This window comes from Phalacrocorax aristotelis, chromosome 9 (genome assembly GCF_949628215.1).
Source record: "Phalacrocorax aristotelis chromosome 9, bGulAri2.1, whole genome shotgun sequence".
Classification (NCBI taxonomy): Eukaryota; Metazoa; Chordata; class Aves; order Suliformes; family Phalacrocoracidae; genus Phalacrocorax; species Phalacrocorax aristotelis.
In genome coordinates this window covers 20126977-20149940 of record NC_134284.1, presented here as the reverse complement: position 1 = coordinate 20149940, position 22964 = coordinate 20126977, and the positions used below count along the sequence as shown (strand labels likewise).

The following is a 22964-nucleotide window of genomic DNA, read 5'->3' as shown; positions in this document are numbered from 1 at the left end:
GAAATAACTTTGAGGCAGGCTCCCCATTCTACCAGTGCTACCAATGTGACCCAGTAAGTTTGAACTGTTTCAAAGGTGGAATTGATTAAGATATTTTAATGGCTTGTTCTCTCAATTTTGTTGTTTCAGGAGAGTGTTTTGGGAAAGGGAGGTGGGGAAAGGTGCTGACATCCATCCTTAGATGTTATTTAGCTAGGTTTCAACTCTACCATAGGTCTACTTAAATTTTAAAAATCTTCTTAATTTCTTTTTTTAGCAATGATGCTTACATGATTTGTATTATTCTCTTTGTGTTTTTAGTTAGTGATTTAAGATCTAGTGCTTTGCCTATGTCATTTGATGTAAGTTGTTCAATGTTCGATCTCAGAAGCCCACCTCATCGATTCATGAAGGTGAGTTCCTCATGTAACTTAGGTATTACTGAAAACTCAGCTTGGTCTATCTGTTCCTGTTGCATTGTGTTTTCAAAGTAAACACTGAAGAGCATTGTACTATGCCCTGGAAGCACTAGAGGGAAAAGTTCAACATCCTAACCAACTTCAAGAGGCTCTTGCCTGATGTCTTCCCTGACTACCGCTGTTCTGGCCCAACAGGGCTGTTGAGAAACTTGAGTAGGCTGTTAGGACAGTGCAGGCAAGAGGTTGTGGTTTGTTGTCTTGTGATGTCTGTCTCCCATCAGTTGAAAAGTGGAACACTAGAAGTTTCAATTGATGCAAAAAATACCGCTTTTTTTCCCCCCCAAAATAATTCTCTTTTACATAGAGATGAAGTTGCATGTATATCAGCAAGCAAAAAAATCTATGCTGGCCATATGTGTCCTGTTACTAGCTCTTTGCATCGAAAGTAGTAATTCCATGCTGCTGGATCAAGAGATTAGTAGGGAATGAGATGGTTATTTGAAATTGCATATTGTTTTGTTTTCATCATGTCTTGTCTGATGGCAGAATCTCTCTGGCTTTTTGCATATGTTGCTCTAAATGAAGTGACTTTTTTCTTTTTGCCCCCAGAGATATGATTCCTTCTCCAGTGTACCTAGCAGTATCTCTTCCAGGAAGGATTCACAAGGCAGTAACAGGAGTCTGGGTAATGTTTTGTTTGTTCACCTTATAATGAAATATTTCCCTTTGCACTTGAAACGTTAAGCTGTCTCCATTGTTGATGATTTTTTTTTTTTTTTGAGATGAATCTGCTTGGCAAGTTAGTTTGGAGATTATTTTGCAATTTGAAATGAAGAGTTTTGGACTTGCACCTTCCTGTTGTCAGGAGATTGAGCAAATGAGCCTTTGAGGAGTTCTCATGCTTTTGAAAAATTCATCCCTGGATTTACTACCCCAGTAAACTAAGAAATTACAGATGTTCTGTTAGGATAGAATGCAGCACCTTGGTCACAGCTCTAGTCCTTTTTCATGTATCAGGGTTTTTCTGTGGGAAGTGCCTGGAAATTCTATACCGGTATTACACTGAGAATTAGGCAAGAATATTACAGGCAAACCTAGTATCCTTATTTATGAAAGAATGCTGAAGAAGTGGAGATACTGCAAAATAAGCCCTCAAAAATTAATCAAGTTCCCATGGAAACCACCCTGCTGGAAGTCAGAATTTCACCCAGCCTCCCCAAAGAGCTGGGGGCAATGACCTAGTTTCAGTCATGACAGAGAAACACTGGATATTAAATGGCTCTTTGGCTTGGAGAAAAGTATAATACTAAAATGTTCACTAGACTGGAGTTGAAATCTGAGAAAGATAAAAATCAGGGCAATTCATAAACTTAACAGTGAAAGTGATTAAGGGAAGTGATAATTTATGAATGTCTTCTGGGTGTCTGAGGCACATGCTTTTTTCTTTCTAAAAGTTGTTTGAGTACAACACAAGTAATTAAATTCAGTAGAGATAACTGAGGTAAACACGAAAGCTTTAGCTATGCAGAAAGTGAGGCTCAGGATTTCATGGATATTTTGTCCTTAAAATGTAGATGTTAAGATACCTCAAACTTGTTTTGAAAGAAGTTTTCAAAGATAGGCAGTGCACCTACTAATGAGTTCCCTTATTCTTGGAATGAACTTCTAAGTTGCTGCATTACTTCTAAAAACACTAATTGACTTTCTTCCATAGATACTATTACATTATCAGGTGATGAACGAGACTTTGGAAGACTGAATGTGAAGCTGTGTTATGTTTCTTCTGTAGAACAGATTTGGATCACAATTTTACACGTAAGGAAATATAAATAACTTTGATTATTATTTACTCAGATGGCTATTTTACTATACTTCGTGTTAAGTCTCATTAAATTTGGTGCTCTGTTACTTTAAGGAATACTTCTAGAAGAAAAGGAAAATTACTTCTAAGTATTAATATAAACAAAGTTATGTCAAATGTAATACTGGGCTTCATTCAAAGTATCTTCCTTCGCCCCCCCCGCCCCGTTGCAGTCGCTGTTCTGCTGCAGTCAATAGTAAAAAGTAGTCTATAAGTCTCTGTGTTACTGTACCTATGTTCTGACTGTGGAGTGAGGAACTCTTCTGCATAGATAAGAAAGCTGAGCTGGCCATAGGCTGGTCCTGCTGTCGAAATTTTTCTGTGGAAATTTGGAGGCAGCATTTAACTGATGTTAAATCTAACAGTTCCTTCAGGGCAGAACCATAATAGCACTTTGAGGATATGTAGCTTCTTGTGGCTTTTTTTGTTAGCTAATGTGATACTGTTATGCTGGCTGTTTTATACACTTCCAGGAACTGTGAATAATTTTTAGGCAATGGAACTTTGAGTAGTCAGAAACCTCATAAATACATCAAGTGATAAATACTATGTAAGGGATTTCATGATTTATCTGTTGTCAAATTGCCACATAGTGAAATCATTAAAATCTAACGAATAACTTTTTACCCTCTGGTTGTGAAAATCAATTTTTAAATGATCTGAAGTTACACAATCGTTACACTGGCTCTGATTTATGTTCAATATTACAGGAGTTATACATAATTCTAGAACAGTGTAGAAGACACTTAAGTTGTCTGAAGGCCAGAGTCTTACATTATCTAAACTGACTGTTTTCAATGTTGCAGTGCAAAGACCTGAGCTGGCCTTCTATCTGTGGGGAAAATCCTCGTATTTGTGTCAAGGGAATTCTCACACTGCCCAAACCAGTGCATTTCAAATCTTCTGCCAAGGAAGGGTGCAATGTAAGTAGAGGCAAGGAAAACACTAAGAAACCTTTTTCCCCCAAAAGATAAAAGTGAAATGTAAATTTATTTTTTTTTTTTTTTAAATGGACCACACATCCACTCCTATGCCATATTTGCTGGGGTAGTTGCCTTGGTTTGGGTTACTCCCTCCACAACTTCTCAAGATCCTGTTAAAAGCCTTGTTCGACCTCCTCCCCCTATATCCTCTCTTGCATTGTATTGTTGCCCTCCTTCTCTCCCAGGTCTGCAGGACAAATACGCTCATAGGGGACTGAACCATGAGTTGCTGACCTTGGCCACTCAATGGTGGGGGACTGGAGGAAGACTTGGGCATACCTGTAGGCGCGCATTCACCCTAGGGAAGGTAGATGATGTACTGCCTCTCACTAGGGCACGAGACAAATTTCTCATGTCCCGTCTACAGAAAGTAGTAAGAATTGGTTGCATGGGATGAGACTCCTGATAGAGGGATGTTGTGGTTTAGCTCCAGTCAGCAACCAAGCCCCACGCAGCCGCTCGCTCACTCCCCCCTGGTGGGACGGGGGAGACAACCGGAAGAGTAAAAGTGAGGCAACTCATGGTTTGAGATAAAGACAGTTTAACAGGTAAAGCAAAAGCTGCACATGGAAGCAAAGCAAAACAAGGAATTCATTCACTCCTTCCCATGGGCAGGCAGGTGTTCAGCCGTCTCCAGGAAAGCAGGGCTCCATCACACGTAACGGTTACTTGGGAAGACAAACACCATCACTCCCAACGTCCCCCCCTTCCTTCTTCTTCCCCCAGCTTTATATACTGAGCATGACGTCATATGGTCTGGAATATCCCATTGGTCACTTTGGGTCAGCTGTCCCGGCTGTGTCCCCTCCCAGCTTCTTGTGCCCCCGGCAGAGCACGGGGAGCTGAAAAAAAAAGTCCTTGACCAGTGTAAGTGCTACTTAGCAACAACTAAAACACCTCCGCATTATCACCACTGTTTCCCGCACAAATCCAAAACATAGCCCATACTAGCTACTACGAAGAAATTTCACTCTAACCCAGCTGAAACCAGGACAAGGGAGTAAAGGAATATTAAGGGGTTGGAAGGTGAAGCAACATAAACCTCCCATAATGTGAGTCAATGGTGAAAGAAGATAGAAGTAGCAGGAGAGACTGAAGCAAAAGGCCACGGGAGAATTTGGTATGACAATGTGTGTATGTTGTTGTAAAGCTCCAGAAGAGATGGCCTCAACTTTTTATGGTAGTGAAAAATAATCCAGATCTTTGTCCCTGCCAGGGGGTGACAATGAGATGGTGAGTCTGTGGGGGCTTACCACTGTAAAAGCACACTTTTCCATGACAACCTAAAATGATAGCTGGGAGCTGTGGACCAGGAAGGCTTGGTTTCTAGTTTTCGGGCTTGGTGCGACACTCTTACGATGTCGATGTTACACTTCTGTTTTTCTTTCTAGGACATTGAATTTATGGAAACTTTTGTATTTGCTATTAAACTGCAAAGCCTGCAGGCTGTCAGATTGGTATTTAAAATCCAGACACAGACTCCCAGGAAAAAAACAATTGGAGATTGCTCCTTGGCACTGCGGGACCTCAGCTCAGAGGAGTCAAATCATTGGCTGGATATATCTCCTCCTTCCAAAGCACCTGTAAGTGCCAATACTGCAAAAATATGTTGTTATATCACCTAGAAAGACTTGCTGGAATGAAAGTAAAATAATTCAGTTCTAATTCAATTTTAACAACAAACAGCGGTTTTATTTTTCTTCCCCCACCCCACCACCCCCCCTACTTTCAGGGGAGAGGCTTTTTGATGGGGAAAAAATGCATATTTTCAAACTCTGCACATAGCTGTTCTGGTCATAAACTGCAGCTGTTTCTGGGTAAAGAGCTAGAGGAAGCTCTTCCACACCATGGCCCACAGCTTGGGGGAGGGGCATTCTGGGGAAACATTCAGCAAAGGACGCCAGGTGATTGCCTTTTCTGGCCAAAAAAGATCAGAAGATCCTTAGGAATCACAGCAAGATCTCAGAGCAAATGGAATCTGCATTTGTTATGGAAAAAAAGTGCTAAGATCTTCAGTGGCTTGAAATGGAGAGATCGCCATATATTTAATGTTCAGATTGCATGCTGTGAAGTAATAATTCAGACAGTTGATTTCCATTGGCATAATAAGAAGCAGGTGGTTTTCACAGTGGGATTTCCTTTCCCCCTACCCTCACGTTGTTTGTTTCTTTTACAGAGTGTGTCTAGACAGTTGTATTTTCAACAAATTAGACTTGAATTAGCAATTCAAAAGCAGATTTTATCTAAGTGTGTCTGAGTAATATGAGTGATACTCTTGATTTCTAACATAAGTTACACTTGATGTTTTTTAGTTCTAACAAGAATAACCATATTGCTTCAAAAGCAATACAGCTACATGAAAGAGGAAGCTGTTTCAGAAACTGCTTCATCTCAATGTAAATTCCTGAGTCAACTCTTAGTTTTTTTCTCTCTCTCTGTTGGCTTTCCTCACCATTATATCCAAAAGCCCTCCATACACTGCTGGAATTCATCCCTGTACTACCCTGTGAGGCAGCAAACTACCCTACTTGCCATTAGGGAGCCAAAGCTCAGCTTCCTCTCAGGATTACACAGAAATTTTGTGGCTGAGCTGCGAAGAGAATTTGGGTGTCTTTGATGAACTGGAGTCTGACTTCTCTTTATCTAACCTGTTGCTGTGCATTTTCCTTCACTGAAGTGCATTAAAACTTGAAGCGAACCAAGACTAGCAAAGTCCTTTTAAGTGGAGGCTGTCAGGAAAGCTGAGTCTCCACTAATCTTCTCTTGCTGTTCTTACAGTGTTCAGAGTACGTTAGATTCTGAGAGGAGAGTGATGAGGATGCATCAATGCAACTTTGTCACTAGCAAAATGTAAAAAAAATTTGTACTGGAGATCTCATTGCATTTGGGCGGGGGGGCTATGTGTACGTGTGTAGGCATGTAAAACACAAGTACTTCCATAACACAGGAAACTCCATGGTATGCAGTAACCCCAAACATTGATGACATTAAGTAACAGGGCCCATGAAAAGCATTGCTTGTATCTCCATATTGCAAAATTCTAAAGTGTGGGAGGAGAACTCCGAACGCTTTTGTGTTTGTAGAGCATACCTGGTCTCTCACTTCCACACCCAGGTTTAGTAGAGCTACAACTGCATGACCAGTTTTCCCTGTATGTGTCTGCTCTTACCATTGAGGAATCTTTCCCAGGTCAAAACTGAGGATTTGTGTGTTTGTCCAGTATCTCTGGCTGCAGCCCACGAGGGCCATATGTGTCCATCAGTGGAGCACATGTACTGCAGCTATAACAAGTGCAAGATGCACTTACTGTGCATCTGCAGGTTGTGTACACAACATATGCTTATATTTCTGTCCAGTAAATCCCAGATAGAAATGTGGGAGCCCAACATATGATAGAATTCCTGTGTTTCCTGAGTTTATATGCAACTTAATCCAGATGTTATGGCAACATCCTTCTGCTTGTAGGCGTGCTGCGCAGAACTTCAAGTCGGAACTTGTTTTCAAGCAATAAACAGGAGGATTCAGTTACAGATTCTCGAAGCACAAAACCTTCCAGTTTCATCTACGCCACTGTCTTCAAGTAAGTTATATCAGCTGTCTCATGCCTCCTGTCTAAAACCATTTGTAACAGGTAAATTGCTGCTTAAATGGGTTGGCAATTCATAAAATTCCTTACAAACCTCAGAATAACATGTTGTGCAGTAGATTTCCATTGCCAAGGCTTGTTTCCACAGATGTCTTACTTGATTACTTTTTGTTTGGTTTGAAGCTACGTGTTTATGTATTTTGGAAGATTTTTATCCCAATATTAATTCTGACAGACAAGAGCATGAGCTTGCACTTGCTGTTTGGATACTGTGTCAATCAATTCAATATTATTGAACATACTCTGTTTGTGTGACTAGTCAGGAAAGCTGTTGTACAGTTCTTTTGGCCAGACTTTTGCGAAATTGTTGCAATTTGAACCATACATGTGAATCTTGTCAGTTCCTTATTGGGTGTTTTTGTGAGTAACCCTTTGTGTGCTATGCCTTTTTCCCTCCCTTTTGCGCTAGATTTCTTTGTGAAAGTTGGAATGTTTAGTACAGAAGGGCTGATCTATAAGAAGAAGACTCGCCTTCTGAAGTCCACTAATGGCCAAGTGAAGTGGGGAGAAATGATGATTTTTCCAGTTAGCCAAGCTGAACAAGGAATTAGCTTTCTCATCAAGCTCTACAGCAGAAGCTCAGTGAGAAGAAAACACTTCCTAGGACAGGTTGGTTTCTGCTAACTAGCATGATATCATTTACGTGAAATCCAGTTCCACAGGTTTCTTGGTATGACTTCTAAAATACTTAAAATAAGGTGGCATATAGCAAATTCTAATAAACCCTTCTCGGTGTAACCCAAGAAAGAATAGTACTGGGCTCCTAAACATGCGCTAACATCAGAATGGGAGTTGACATTTGATTTTTCTTTTAAAAATAAGTCCTTAAGTCATTTTTGTGTGGAGTATTACTATATGAAAAATTCCTTCCTACAGACAGAAATATGATCTCGTGCTTGCCTCTAGCCTTTCTAAAGGAAACAAACAGCATTCACAGGAGCTCCATAACCTACAATGTACTCAATGTACTGTACAGAAAGAGGGTGTGTTCGCTTACCATACTGATACACTTACAAAGAGGTTTGTGTAAAAGGAAATACCAACAGCTACAATATCAGAGTGCCTTCCTCGGCAAAGCAATGCTGAAATCAGCACAATATTCTAAATATGTATGGTCAAGTGATAACATGGGTGAACAAACACAAAATTAAATTATTTTTTAGTTGAGTGGTCTTTTTTTTTTTTTTTTTTTTACATCTGGAACTTCTGTAGTGTCTCTTTGAAAGCATTCATGTGGTCATATTTATTTAACCAGCATAAAACTTGGTAGTCTGGTGTCTTTTTATTCTCTTGGTCCTTGTCCCCTGGTTGTTCTAATTTACCATCATCCTGTCCCTTCTTTCTCTCTTTTTCTTTATGGTATAGTGAGCCATAGCTGTTCTTAATGCTTAGTGTTTTCCCTGATCCACCTAGAATTAGTAGCAGGATTTTAATAAATGCATAAATTAATAACGTGGAACTGATTCTTGAGACCCCAACTGTAATGTTCCTTGTGAGATGAAGGACTGCGCTATCCTTAGGAACAGAAAATGGTACTGTCCCATTCTGATGATGTTTCTTGTGCCTGCTGATAACATGCAGTTGTAGAAGATGCTGATGTGCTATAGAAATGATGTACCAGAAAGAGTTACGTGACATTCAATGGAGCCTCATGTCACATGTATTCCACCTTTCTGTGATTCCTGTTGGTGTAGTTGGATTTGGAATAAGAAAAGGAAAAAAAAAAATGTTCTGTTTAGTTGTGCTACCTTGGGGCAAAAATAACTGGGTATGATTTCGCAGTCACCTAGCAATATGTGAGATCATCTCAATCTGACAAGTTTTGTTTAATCATGGATCTTATTTTTAGGAGGAGGAAATGAGCTGCTTCTGCTCCTCAGAGGTTATTTGGAAAAGGTTGTTTCAGCTCATGCAGGCAGACATTGCCACATAACACATGAAGACATAAAATATGGCTCAGGGAAAAATGTACTTTAAGCAATTGGCTGAGTAGCTGGAAAAAGATGAATATAGCTGGATCTATTAACTTTGTTCTTCAGAGAATGATGTTTAATTGGATGCTGTTCTAAGCAGACAATACTTAGATTAGGCTGCTTTTATAGGCATGTCTTTAATCAAGAGCAAGATGTATATTGAATCTCTGTGGATGAAACATCAGCTGTCTGTGGTATTCTGGAAGACATTACTCTCACTTCTGGAGGACTCATGCCTCAGCCCTGTAGCCTAAATGTATTTCATGTTGAAGGTTTCTGAGAAGTCTTAAAAGGACTCTTCTTGGAAGACTTGAGGAAATAGAGTCCCGTAAATAATGATACCTACTTACATAAGCAGAATTCTTTTGGCAATGGAGGCTGGTGATAATGTTCAGAAGAAAAACTTCCTACTTGTACCTCATTTCCTCATTTAGTGGCCACTATCCATTAATTGAGTATTGAGAAGGACTCTTACTGCATGACTGAGTGTGGTATGGGCATGTTAGTAACCTCTGTGGAATGCAGGTTTGGCCTTGTCAGTTGGAGTGTGCGATTTTAAATGCTTATGAAAATGCTGGACAGCTAGCTCAGGGTGCCAGATGGCTTGCGGCCAACTGGAGTTTGAATGCATAGGGCCATCACCGGTCCTGATGAGCCCTTGACCCAGCACATGCATTTGAATGGAGCAAGGAATGCTTGACTTAAAACATCTTATTAATTAGAGAAACATTAGTGTGTAGTGAGTTCTCTAAACTATTTATTTAGATGCTAAATTTAAACCCACACTCCCTGTGTTCCCAGCTGAAAGCCAAAATGTGTTATTCCCAACAGAACTGTATTTGTTGCTATGATGCTTTGGTCACAGTCTACATGTTATATCTCATTCTACACTACCATGGTATTTGTTTGGAACCAATAAAGGCTGGGCCTCTGTGTTATATCAGGAAAACTCAGTTTTATTTTTCTTTTTGTTTCTTACTGCAGATCTGGATAAGTTCTGATAGCAGTAACAGTGAAGCAGTAGAGCAGTGGAAAGACACTATTATGAACCCTGAAAAAGTTGTTGTTAAATGGTACAGCATTGGTCCATCTTGAAGTACGGCGATGAAACTCAGGACTGATTTTTCTACAAAGATATTCCTATGCTGTTTAAAATAGTATAAATAAAAAGAAAAATATTGTCTATGCAGGTTCTTCAGAAGGTCTCCACAGCATCACACCTCCATGGTAACTGGGAAAATTCAGAGCTTCACAAACAGAAATACTGGCTAAATGCTATTAAGAGGAAGACTTAGGAACTGGGAAAAGTGCTCATTTGATTTTAAAAAATGCACCTTCAAAAATACATTTTTGCCCCTTTCAGGCTCCATAAGAGCACAGAAATACCACCTTGAGAGAAGCAGCTCAAATCAGCATCTTCTTTGCCAGTCACTGATGTCATCCTTACGTGCAGCCTTGTTTTCTGCAGACTCCAAAGTCCATGGGAATCAGTCCAGTCAGTGGCTTGATCCTAGGTATCCCTGAGCCTCTGGGGTTGCACCTGTGTTGACACTGTTTGACCGGAGTAACATATGCCTCAGCAAGCAGGAAAGCTGTGGCTGTAGGAGGAGGCGTAAAGGGAAGTACACAATAAGGCAGTACCCAAGGGCTTTTCTAATCTCCATCTTTGAAGGGTTGTTCAGCACCCTGACATACCTGTAGCTTGGGGTTTCCCCCACCCTTCACTCTAAACAGAGAGATTGAAAGAGAAGAGTTTCTCTGACTAACTGTGATCTTTGCAAGGGGGGCCCTCCAGACTTCCTCTGTTTGGGTGAATTCTGGTTGGAAACAATGGAGTAATACAGAGAGGCCACGGCCCGGCCTAGGATCAGGGCCAATATTTTAGATAAATTACTTTCTTATATAGAATTCTTATACATAAACCACTTCCTATCTAATCAACAATGTTCTAGCATTTGCTTACATTGCTAAAAGCCAGACTAACATGTACAAAGTAGTAAGCAAATATTTACTGATATAAGTGCTTTTTGATATTAATTAAAAGGCAGCACAGTAAGGGACTCAGACTTTGTTTAAAAGATGGGCTACTACTGCAGAAGTATTTTTTACATGTCTAGAATGCTGAAAAATTATGTATGGGAGTATTTTTTGTTACTTGTTTCACAAGAAGAAATTACCATATTTTTATTGCTAATTATATTTTTCTACAAAATCCTAAGACACTTTTTTCTGTTAGTCCCCATATTTTCAGGGATTTATTCATAGTTATTTTTAAGGCAGGAAAATGCTATGTATGTAATTGATAACATATACATTTAAAAGTATAGACCTCTTTCCGCTACTTTAACTACTGGATTTAAAAAATATATATATTCCATTAAATCCACTGCTTACACATTTAATGTTGCCTGTCTGAACTGTACAAATACAGTATGTTCATATAAACACTGAATAATTGTATCTTTTTTATAACTTTGATCCTGTTCAAAGATCCAACATGAACTAGAGTAGTGTGAGAGCACTCGCTGCTGGAAGGCAAAGGAACAGTGAGGAACAGAGAAAACTGTAATAGGAAAGCACATTGTATTTAAGCATAGAGCTCAGAGCATCTTTATTTTAACTTTTTTTGACTTAGAGGAAGAGTCAAGAAAAAAATGGAATCTCCTAGATTTTTTTTTTTTATCAGCTGATAATTGAAGCTTTTAAAACTTCAAGCATCCAGATTTTTGTTGTTGAAATTTAACATTTTGAAAATGGGCAAACAAATGATTTTCCCAGGCTTCTACATGTTCTGCTTTTTGACCAATTTTTATAAATGAACTGAAAAGTTATTACATGTTATTCAGAGAATAGACATCAGTTCTAGCTTTTACTGACACTCAAGTGTCAGAGGATCCTCTCAAGGCCCAGAGGATCTTGACTGACAGCACGAACTTCCAGCCAGTTACAACGCTTGGGATGAGCCTGACCTGCTGGGTAAAACGAAAAAAGGAACTGGACCGTGCTGGTATTCTTGGAGTATCTTTACTTGAATACGTGGATCTTTTTTATTCATTGTGGCTGAACTGCAATAAATGAAAGTGCAAACTAACTGTTTCCTTATGCAGAATGCTGCTCTATTTGAAAGAGAGGAGAGGGAATATCCCAGTGTTTTGGAGGCTTCAGTTACCACAGGAGTGGTTCCACAGAGGTTGCCAACTCAGCAGATGCTGTGTAAAATGGACTTTTGGCGCTGTTTTAGGACACCTAGCCTTTAAAGGCCTAACTAGTAATGTCTCCTTTTTCCTTTATTAATATTTCATCTGTGTGTTCATAATAAAAGATATGAACAGAAAATATTCCGTCTTTTTTTTTCCCAATTGTTTATACCAGTGTTTACCAGCATCTCAAACAGAGGTTCAAGTCCTACCTTTTTCTTTGAGAAAATGCCAGCTAAGGAACTATATTTCATGTCATGTTGCACGTAGAGGAGTTGACTGCTACACACTGAGGAGATCTCTCTTTGCAAGACGTGCATAGGTTCTAGAGCACTCTGAAGAAGGTACTGTGAGGCAGTGCTTCATCCTGTGCTCATTAGCAGCCTTTGGGGTTTTCTGCATTTGCATGTGCATTCATGTAAGAATTTAATGAAGTCTTAATAGTTAGCTACAGACACCGTGCTTTTTTTTTTTCCTACAAAATTGGAGCATTTAAGTTGCTTCCTGCCCTGATTTGTTCCTTAGTTTGTCCAGAGCATTACACTGTTCTTGAGGGAACTGATTTTATTTCAGGTTTAGAAGGCAGAAAGTCCTTTATTTGTCTTACCACGCAAAATTTGGGTCTGCTTCTCGCTAGTCTCAGCTGATTCAATGCACGCTCCCTTACTGAGAGCATGGCAGCAGAGCAGTGGGATGTCTCTCTCTGTGTGCACTCCAGCCTTGTTGAACGTAGTGGGGTAGAGAGGGAAACAGACAATACTTGGCTGCAATAAGATGATGAGGAAAAGAAACATAACGTTGCACTGTTTTGGCTTTTTTTTTCTTTAAAAACTGCTGTGTCCTACTTCTGTCCTAAATACTGGCTCCCAAGATCCTGGGAGGAAACCAGGAATTCTCTTTGCTTTCACTGCTGAGGAAAATCATCTAGGGATGGAGAGGGACCTGCCCAGCTCAAGAATGAAGAAGTGCCCGTTCATCGCATTGGCATTTACCTTGCAAGCAGACGAAAGCTGTGCTTCGAACAACCCATCATCACCTGAAATAATAGTCCAGTCCTTATAACGATGCCAGTTTTGGTGCTTCTGAGGATGCCTGCCAGGTAAAGGGGTTGTCCAGAGGATTGCTTACAGGGGGTTGGAAAATGAAACTTTTGGAGGATGGGGGCTGCCAGCGAGTTACTTATGTGAGGTTATCTGTATAGGAGGTGTTGCAGAGGATGTATGGGAATGGAAATGGCTGAAAGAAGAAGTCTTTGTAGATTATTTTCTTCCAAGTGCGTGTGGAGAAGGCACTGGCATGCATACACACTGACTGGCTCTTGAACAGAACTGTGAAAGGTGGAAGATAATTCATGGTGTAGAAGAATCAACCAGTTAGACAAACTTGCTAGCTTCACATAAAGCATTTTTCACTGATGATTCATTGGTTCTAGAGCTTACCAGTATGCGTGTTATGTTAGACAACGGTCCTGAAGAAGAAACATGGGACAAGGGGGTATGTCCATGTTCCTAGCAGCAGTCCCAGGCTACAACTGGCTTTAAAACGGGGTGTTCCAGCAGGTGTTATTTCGATTTGAATATCTTTAAAGACCAGCTAGAAATCATTTGAGATGCCTTGCCTTCTAAGTGCAGAATATTTTGCTTTACTGCTTAGTGGCTGCCTTGCTATAAATGTATGTGGGATTTTGGCCTCTCCAAATTCAGCTCCTGGCTCATTTGAGACTAAAGCAGTTTTTCAGAAAAGGAAAATGATGCATCATTTGAAGACCATCACGAAATAAATTAGCAAGGAACTTTATGTACTCCAGGATACATGCAAGAAGACAAAAGGTGTCTCAGAGCACTCTTCTAATGGTGACAGCTGTATGTTGTCCCTTTAATGTGTGTTCAGCTGCTATTTTGATTGTTACATCCAAGTTTACTGTCACTGAAAATACTGTTATGAAAGCTGTTTTGTCAGTTCACTTAATTTGTGGATACAAGGCACACATGGTTTATAGTTGGATTTGCCATTGCTTCTAGTTAGTAACTTGCTCAGCTTCCTAATGTGTAACAATTTTGATGAAAGCAGCAGAGGTTCAGAAGTACCAGTTTAATTTCAATCAACTCCAAAATGGATGTAGGTGAACTTGCACAGCAGTTATGATCTTACATTAAATGTAATTCATAAGAGATCTGTGACTGTTTAGTTAGAAACCAAACCAACTTAATCAAAATTTCCAGAATGTGTGTATGTAATTTCACTGGTTAATCAAACAATTCCATTTTAAGTTTATCTATGACTAAGAGCATTCTGTATGTAAATAAGGCCAACAAATTTATTTTTCAAGTCTTTACATCCCCATGGCACAGCATGGTATTCCTTTGAAAGAAAAAAATGTAAGGTCCTACCTCAAAAGATGAGTGGGTGTAACAGTTTGTAAACGACATTATCATAAAACACTGCTTGGAAAATAATTGTATTTGAGTATCTGATCTTTTGTGATTGCAACGTAAATAGTGCTCTATTGCTAAATCCATTAGACATCCCTGGTTTGTTCTTTTGTTGGCAGGACATCTGTATAAAACAAAGGTAATTTTGTAAGCATTCATTAAGCACATATGCTATTTGACTTGAAAACTGTCTGCCCAATGGAGGTTGCTTTTTCAGTTATGAGTTGATTTTGCAGCCAAAGCATAAGTTTGTCTAGGAATTGGGCGCAGGGTTGTTCCACTTCTTACCTCCATCCTGCCAACATATGTATGACATGGGAGGGAGGCTGCATAGTTGTGGAAAGCTTGGCATAAATCATGCTGGACATGATATACCCTCCTTGTTTTTCCAGCTTCTGCTGTAAAATTACATCACCATGTAAATACAGCCCTGTACATGATCTCATGCTTGGTGCATGGAAAAAGCCATTACAAAAATCAGCACCATGTTCCACAAACAATGCTCCAGAAGATTTACATTCTTTTCTCTAGCTTGCACTGAGGGACAGGCCATCATCTCTCACAATCTATGGCAAAACCCCCGTTGTGTTCAGCAGAAGCAACCAGTCTTCAAAGCTGTTTTAGTTATTTCAGCATTGTGATGGCATGATTTATCTAACAAAAGCTTACACGCAGCTTAATTTTTTTATATTTTTAAAATAGATTAAAATCTGTTCACAGTGATGTTTCTGTAGAGACTGAATTTCGTTGAAAGTGGATCTGCATCTCTATATATATAATGCACTTCTTCCCGTAGATTTCAGTGGGTTTGAAACAAATCCTCTCTGCTGATTTTTTTTCCCCATATTTCTGACTGCAACTTTTTCTTTCCTTTTATTTGCCTGTAGTCTGTTCTTCTCCCCCAGCATAAAGTCTTTAAGTGATGTCCACTTTTTGCAATTAACTTTCTGCTTTCCTAGTAACGTTTCCCTTCTTTATCTAGTATCGGGACCAGCATTATACATGTCCTACTTTTGCTGTTTAGAGAACTAGCTACAAGCAGAAGGCTTTGAATCCTAGGGCTTGGAGCATGTCCGATGCTCTGCACTTCTGAGCTACCTTCGCTTGCAGCTTTGATGGTATAGTTCTTTTGGAGCTCCCTGAATTTCCATGTTGTGTGCCACCATTGAATACAACAATGGAACAAATCAGTTGTCACTTCTTATGGGTACCTGGGTATCTTCTCTTGCCTTTCTCTTCCAAAAGTTACCTTAGGAAATAATTTTGAGTGGTGAGAAGGAGTAAGCTGTTTGTGCTTCTGACCTTCGAGGACAGTATGGTTGTTTGACTGCCATTATCTGTGCTGTAAGACAAAGAGGAAAGCTCAAGGAAGAGTCATGAAAAGCTGCACCTCCAGGTGGAGGGAGGCCTATACCTCCTGTCTATATAATCTGGGAAACGCTTATTGGTCTGGGGACTGGAATCCCTTGCCAGATGCCCAAAGGGAGGAGTTGTCATAATGTACTTTTTATCCTTATCTTGCAAAACTCTCTGGAGCTATGGAGCAGCTAAATCGGGTATTTTTCCATAGGAGGTAATGGTATGGTTCACATTTCTATGAAGCAGAGCACTGACTGAAAGATCTTGGGAGTCTTCTGGAAAAAAAAACCCAGTCTTAGGAGTGTACTTGTTAGTTTTGAGTACAGCCAAGCTTTGTCACTTGTCATAAAAGAGTGAATTCTTAGTTTCTGATACATAGCAAAAAAAGAAGAAAATGGCAGGTACACCCGAAACAGGGCTGGGTCTCCTTGGCATTGGCATTTGTTAGTCCTTCAAACACTGAGGTGGAACAATATATGCTTACCTGTCCCTTTTTCTGCAGCAAGGACAGGTTGGGTGGGGGACCGTTAAGGGCAGGTAGTGAAGGAGGTAAAAATAAAAGCAGCACTTTTGTTTTGAAAAACAATGTTTTTCAAAGCAATGTAATGTGCCCGTAACTATTGACAAAGCTTTTATTTGATGTGACTTAAGATAGATGATTACGCATTTAGATATTTGCTTAGGCTCTTTCAGTACTTCCCTGGCATGAGACTGAACTCATCCTCTGTATTTAAATAATTCTTCATTCTGCTGTGTTCGTTGACCTTTGAGCTCTAGACCTAATTATGCCTGATTTCCTATGGATTCCTCCCTCATGGCTGATTGACTTTGGTGTGCAAATGAGGGTAGGCTTTCTTGAATCTTTTTGCTGCACATCAGGAAGTTACAGAGTTTCTCTCCCAGATGGATTCTCTGATTTCCAATAACATGTAAGCTCATGACAGCTATTGCTTCACCTGGGAGACTGGGAGCTGGCTCTCCCTTGTCTACCTGAATGTTGTTGGGTTTTCTTGAAACCTTTGAGAACAGAATTATCTGTGACATTTCTACCATCAGTCAAATTTGGCTGCAATGACTAATGAGCTCAACAATTTTCTGTGGGCCTTGGAGAGAATGAGAGCAAACAAGCTATGCTGCTTCAGGACCCTGGGGCTCAGCTGTGTTTTCCTCTGTTCTGCCACAGGCCAGAGGAGGTTTTCAGATCATTGCTGATCATGATTCTAGCAATACTAGTTCTCAACACAGCTCAAGCAGTTTCTCTGAAGGCACATTTGCTAAAGCATGGCTATTTTGGAGCAGTATGATATGCAGCTGGCCACTTGCTGGAGTTTCACAGTAATAGTTTTAAAGATCCGGGTAAAGAGAGTTTTGATGTACCTTGAAATTACCATTGACTAAAAGCAGAAGCAAAGGTTTAATTAATGTTAGTATGAAGAAATGCTTTAAAAGCTTCATTTTTAGATAATAAAATAACCAAAATAACCAGCAGACACCAGGTCCCATTCTAATCTGCAGCATGCACATCTAATTAGGGCTCCATTAAAGCTCACAGGCAATAATAATGCCTTTTTTAAACAGCTAGCCCTGCTATATTTAACTTGGCACTGAGGTTGAAAAGCTCCGTGTTCCACTGGCAGAGCACTGACTCTGGCAGCTACAAACTGTCCTGAACCTTGGTAGCAGGATCTAGAGATTTCTAACCATTGTTTTCAGATCTACCCTGTGACTTGTGTAGAACATTAAAAAAAAAAATCCCCAATGGAATTACCTTAGTTTCAGCTAGTCTGACTTGCTTTTGGAGCACATAACTTACTGAGAGCTGTGAGTCTGTGGATCTAGATTTACTGCACAAACATCCCCAAAGAATGAGATGATTGGATGATGACTCAAATAAAAAGTTTTGGAGTTAGTTTGGTGTTTTAGTTTGTTTTGGGGTTTGGTTTGGTTTTTTTTTTTGTGTGGGTTGTGTGTGTGGTTTTTTTTGTTGTTTGCTTTTTTTTTTTTTAAGATCAGGACAGATAAGCCCAAGGAGTTATGAATTAAACTGTGACAATCAAATTTGTATTTGTTATTAACATGGCTGGCTTAAGGTGGTAAGCCTCTGTGGGGAAAAAAAGTGGGTCAGAAATCCCATGAAAGAAAAGTAAGGAAAGTTGGATAAACATAGAGAGAAAAGGCTGCAAAAATCAGGATGAATACTCATTTAATACACACACATTAATACACGGGAAGTAGTGTCTTGGTGATGTTAGGGCTCTTTAACCAAGCTCTTGTGCTAAGGTGAAGTAGTTCTTGGGAGTAGAAAAGGATCTCTGAGGCTCTAGTCTTCGCTGTGATTTGTTAGACTTTGCTGTCTCTCCACGTTACACATTTTGTAGACCCAATGCAGCCCTGCTGATTACCATTCTTTAGTGTAAACAAATTGCATTGTGCATATAAAGCCTGAAGTGTGATGGATTCAAAAGTATACCGCAATGGGATTTCTGGTATTAACTCTGCATGTAATGCCAAAATTCATAGAGGAGGAAATGTAACACCAGTGTGGATTCAGTATTCTCTGTCTAGCAACAGTGTTCCTTGCTGTGGGAGTAAAAATCCTACAAATACCCTTTTTGAAAAATACGGCAGGTGCTGATATTCTAGGCAAACTGAGTGGCATTTATGGCATCCACTTGTTCTCAGCTACTTTATTTCATCAGCACTTCATTCCCCTTCCCTGCCTGCACGTCTCTCAGTTGCCTAAGAGACAAAGCATAGTCAAACACATCCAGCTGTTTTACTTCCTTTAATCAGCCCTTGGAAGGTCATTGGAATGACAACTTTCGCCTGTGCTTTAGAAACATATGTCAAATCTGTTTGCAAATGGCCCTCTGTATGAACAGATCAAAGCACTAGCCTGGTCAAAAAAAAGCAATGAGCATTTCAACCATGCCAACGGCATCAACACTGCAGCAGGAATTTTGGCAGAACAGGCCATGAATCCAATATTTGGGTGCAGATCCTCAGCTGGTGCAATGTAAACTGGACTGTGCACTGGTAGATCTGAGCCAGCTCATCTTAGCTAGGGGTCTGGACATGTAAGCCATAGAAACTACAACCTCTGCTAAAAGGTAAGAAAATTGTGACTGTTGCTGTTCATCCCATGGAAATCTTCAGTTGGCTCCATCAGGGTCTCAGAAAAGTGTTCACGATGGAAATACACTTTCAGCAGGCCACATGAAAATGGGAGAGAAGAACCCTCACCAATAGTCTTGACTGATGCAGAGTTATTCTGCGTGGCCTTTCATATCCCTGGAGATCCGTGATTTGCCTTCTCAGTTTTAGTGTTTCCTAATTAAAATACGGCTTCGTCATCAACTAATAAGCCTTAACCTTTTGTATCTGTCTTAATAAATAGGGTTTCTTGATGTGGTGTGGAAGAGGGAGGTAGAGGGGAAGAATATTTACTGTGATCCTTGTCAACACTCCAAAACGCTGCTTCAATATTCTCTGAACTGCTTGTCTGTGAGCTGCAAGTGGCAAGCCACTTTTGCCCTAATAGAAAAGGTTAAGATACTGAACTCGGAAAAATATGGACTATTTCAAATCTTTGACACTAACGCCAAGTCTATTTCTTCATGTGATGCAACAGAAATAATTCTTTCTTACCTTACAGAAGAGACCTAAATCAATAAAGTATATTGCTTATTAATTAAACTATAGTATTATAAAATACTTATTGCTTATTAATTATAGTATTAGATGTCCTTACCTATGTTACTAAATACCTCAAAGAGTTAAAACAGCAATGATTTTTTCCAGGCATTTGCTTTTTTCTTCATTTGAGCTCCTGCATTTCTGGCTTTGGGCAATGCAAATAAATTGGCCATATTTACTTTGAGTGAGACTGAATTTCCTTCATGTGGTATTCATTCAATACCTGTTTTTCTGTAGAGGGTGTTTAATAACTTCTTCTGTTGACTGAATTTGGTCTAAAATCTAAATTTTGGTTTCATTCTAATATTGTATGCTTGTTTATCTGCAGTGCGCCAAATAAAAATTACATAGGTTGTCAGAAGCAAAGGTGGCAACATATTTACAGGAAGGGTAGGTCTTGAACGATGCAGAACTGATTACCAAGTTCTAACTACTAGTTCTAATATGTTCAAATACAGCCATAGCTGATTATCCCTGGAAGTGGTTAAGTGTTTGCGGTTGTTCGACAGTCTGTACAAAACAATGCAATGCTTTCAGTCTCCTTCCCCCAGAAGGTGTCCGCAGCTGTTAAAAGAAACAATGGGAAAGACGAGAGTGAAATTGGGATTATTTTTTGACTGTGGGCCTTTTGAGTTAGGCCTGAGACTCAGCAGGGATGCATCAAACGGTGAATGGCTGCTACCCGTGCTGCTTGCGTTTTGTGCCGAATAAGGGACTTCGTTCTGCAAATCTGTTGCCAGTCCAAGACTTAAATCATAATACGTAGTATCTAATGATCGGCTTGCAAATGTTCCCATGACCTGCTTTTGTGCGGCAGAGTGCTTTCTAGTGTCTGTGATCCTCTGTCTTTTACAGGGGAGCCAACAACACACCCTTGGAAATGCATCCACTAAACAATTAGCGCAGCAACGCTCCCCCTAGGATTTAATGCGTACTGCAGTGCCCAGCCTTACAGGTGCTGCCGGTACATAGTCAAGTAGAGCTATGCAGCAAATAGTTCTAAGGATGGAATTTTGAGAATTTGTAATATGAAAAAATATTTAACTAACAAGAATCTGAAACATGTAAAGGTTGCAGTGATTTCAAAGCACGCCCAGGGAAGTAGGAGCCTGGAAATCCAGGAAGCTGAGCGGACCTGACAAGGCAGTGCTGGAGGCTTTTACTAATTCTTAATGGAGATCTATTGTCTAACTGGTGGAGGTTAACTTGGGCTGTGTATGAAACCATCTTACAGAAATATAAGGACTGCACTACATGTAAAAGTGGAAATGAAATTACTAAATTCACACTTTTTGAAAGAGAAGGTGAAGTATATTACAATCTTTCAATTTGGAGTTCATTGAGGCCCCAGGAAGCAACCAGATCATACCTGGAAACTAAGATAAGAAACTGTGATGCTACAAACTCTACAGTTAATTTGTGATAAAGCCATCGGACTTTGCAAAGCAGTAGCGGTCATCCAGCTCACAGGAGGTCCTGCGGAATTACTAAGGCTATGACAGAATGTATGTAAAAGAAGAGAAGGAGGTTAAAGAATAAAGGTAAGCAACACTAACAAAGAGGTCATAGGAAAAAAACCACGGTGATTCCCCATGCTGCAGCAAATGGCATGCACTAAGACAAAGCTCAGCATTTCGATGAAGATGCAAAACCTGCAGTAGATTGGACAGACACACAGGAGTCTCCTCATGCCAGTACCCTGTGCACAGATGAAGACAGCAGCATTGCTACCGCAAATAAATTCTTCATGGGGAAAGGATCAGGGGGCCATGTTGTGACAGGTAAAGCACACGGTCCTCGTGAAACCACACTGGCTACTGACTGCTATTTAACAGAGCCAGAGAGTGAAAGCTGAGAAACTAACAGGACTGTTTACGTTGGAAACTGGCATCCACCAGCCTGGACGTCAGTTAGAACCAGAGATGGCAAAGAGGAAAAACCCTGATATTGTGGAGTTCTGGGACCTGTCACTTACTTGGCATCATACATGCATTTACATACACACACACACACATATATAGACACACACAGAGTCTGGGACACAAATGGTCTTGGCAGCAGCATCATAAGAAGTGGCCCTGATTTTGAGTGAGTTTGTTACTGTGGGTAGAAACAAGCCAGCAAAAAAAACAAGGCGAAACTTTCTTCAAATCCCACACAACTAAACAGCACATTTTTCCCAAGGGGCCAGAATTCATATCATCTCCTTCAGTGAAGTTGGACTCTCTCTACAAATATCAAGCTGGCAGTCATTCAGTTCCAGCCACAAAGTCCCCACAAGCCTATACTGAGTACTTCCACAGAAAAGGCTGTCCAGTACTTCAGCAGCAGATCTTTTTGTTACATTGGTTGTAAATGTAGAAAGAAGGTGCGAAATAGAATGAACTGCAAAGGGGGCATAGCTCAGCATCACATTTGTAAGGTCAGGAATGGGGACACTGTAGACTCAGTCAACTTTCAGACAGAAAGGAAGGTGCATCTTGGTACTACCAGCCCAGCCACTGGGTGTGATATGATGGCATTGATTCTTTGTATTTGTATGCAAATAATATTCCAGGGTGCTGAGGTTAATTGCTTAACTGCTGTTTATCCAAGCTGACTGCAGGCATCCCAAATTGCATTTACATTAAAAACATTGAAACATTTCCTGATGTGTGTAATAAATTAGCCTGCTGTTAGAATTTATAGAAAGGAGGTAGTAAAGGCAAAACTGTAGCACAGTAATTTCTGGAGGTTCATACTGAAAGCAAAAATACGCACAGTGAACATTTTCAGAGCGTGAAACTGGTATTTTGTGCTTCAGAAGAGAGAGTTGAACTGGCAATATAGTATTGTTGCAAAAAAGGGAAATGCCATCCTGAGGCCAAGAGTTCTGCACAGATGACACAGAGTTATCCATTGATTCACTTGCTGCTGGGAAGCCCCAGTTATGGGATGGTGTTGAGCTGTAGTCATCATCTTTCAAGACAGGTACAGACAAAATGGAGAGAGTTTAGAGGAAATGACGAGATTGAGAACAAGAAAATCTGATCTGTAAGTAAGGAGTAAAGGTACTGGGTTGTTGAAGCTGGAAAAGAGGAAGCATAGGGGTAAAATTCTAATATACTAATATGCAAAAGTTTGTTGAAAAGGAGGACAGAGAACAACTGTTCTCTATGTCTGCTAGGGATGACCTGAATGCTCATGTTATCACAGATGACAAGGAAGTTTCAGCTAGAAAGTATTTGCTTGAATTTTTCAGGCCACCTAGCAACATGTTAATATCCCTATAAAATAGTGAAGCAAGAAGCATGTTCTCAGACGTAACGTGCATATCTTAGAAGTTTGATTATTGCTGAAGATGAATGAAACGGTAGTTTTCTTTACTTCTTTAGTTTTCTGGCCTGCAGAAGAGTTTTTAAAAACCAGTTCTTACCAGC

General features: G+C 40.0%; 1 protein-coding gene across 2 annotated transcripts in view; it reads left to right on the top strand.

The window, feature by feature from the left end:
• Positions 1 to 12195, top strand: part of TC2N (tandem C2 domains, nuclear) — a 34559-nt gene extending 22364 nt beyond the window's left edge. For both annotated transcript variants that reach the window (XM_075103733.1, XM_075103732.1), the window contains exons 5-12: positions 301 to 392; positions 1008 to 1083; positions 2113 to 2213; positions 3066 to 3182; positions 4634 to 4825; positions 6708 to 6822; positions 7298 to 7497; positions 9846 to 12195. In XM_075103733.1, coding sequence (XP_074959834.1) covers positions 301 to 392; positions 1008 to 1083; positions 2113 to 2213; positions 3066 to 3182; positions 4634 to 4825; positions 6708 to 6822; positions 7298 to 7497; positions 9846 to 9956 — 1004 coding nt within the window. In that variant the 3' untranslated portion in view covers positions 9957 to 12195. The remainder of the gene's footprint in view (positions 1 to 300; positions 393 to 1007; positions 1084 to 2112; positions 2214 to 3065; positions 3183 to 4633; positions 4826 to 6707; positions 6823 to 7297; positions 7498 to 9845) is intronic.
• The last annotated feature ends 10769 nt before the right edge of the window (positions 12196 to 22964 follow it).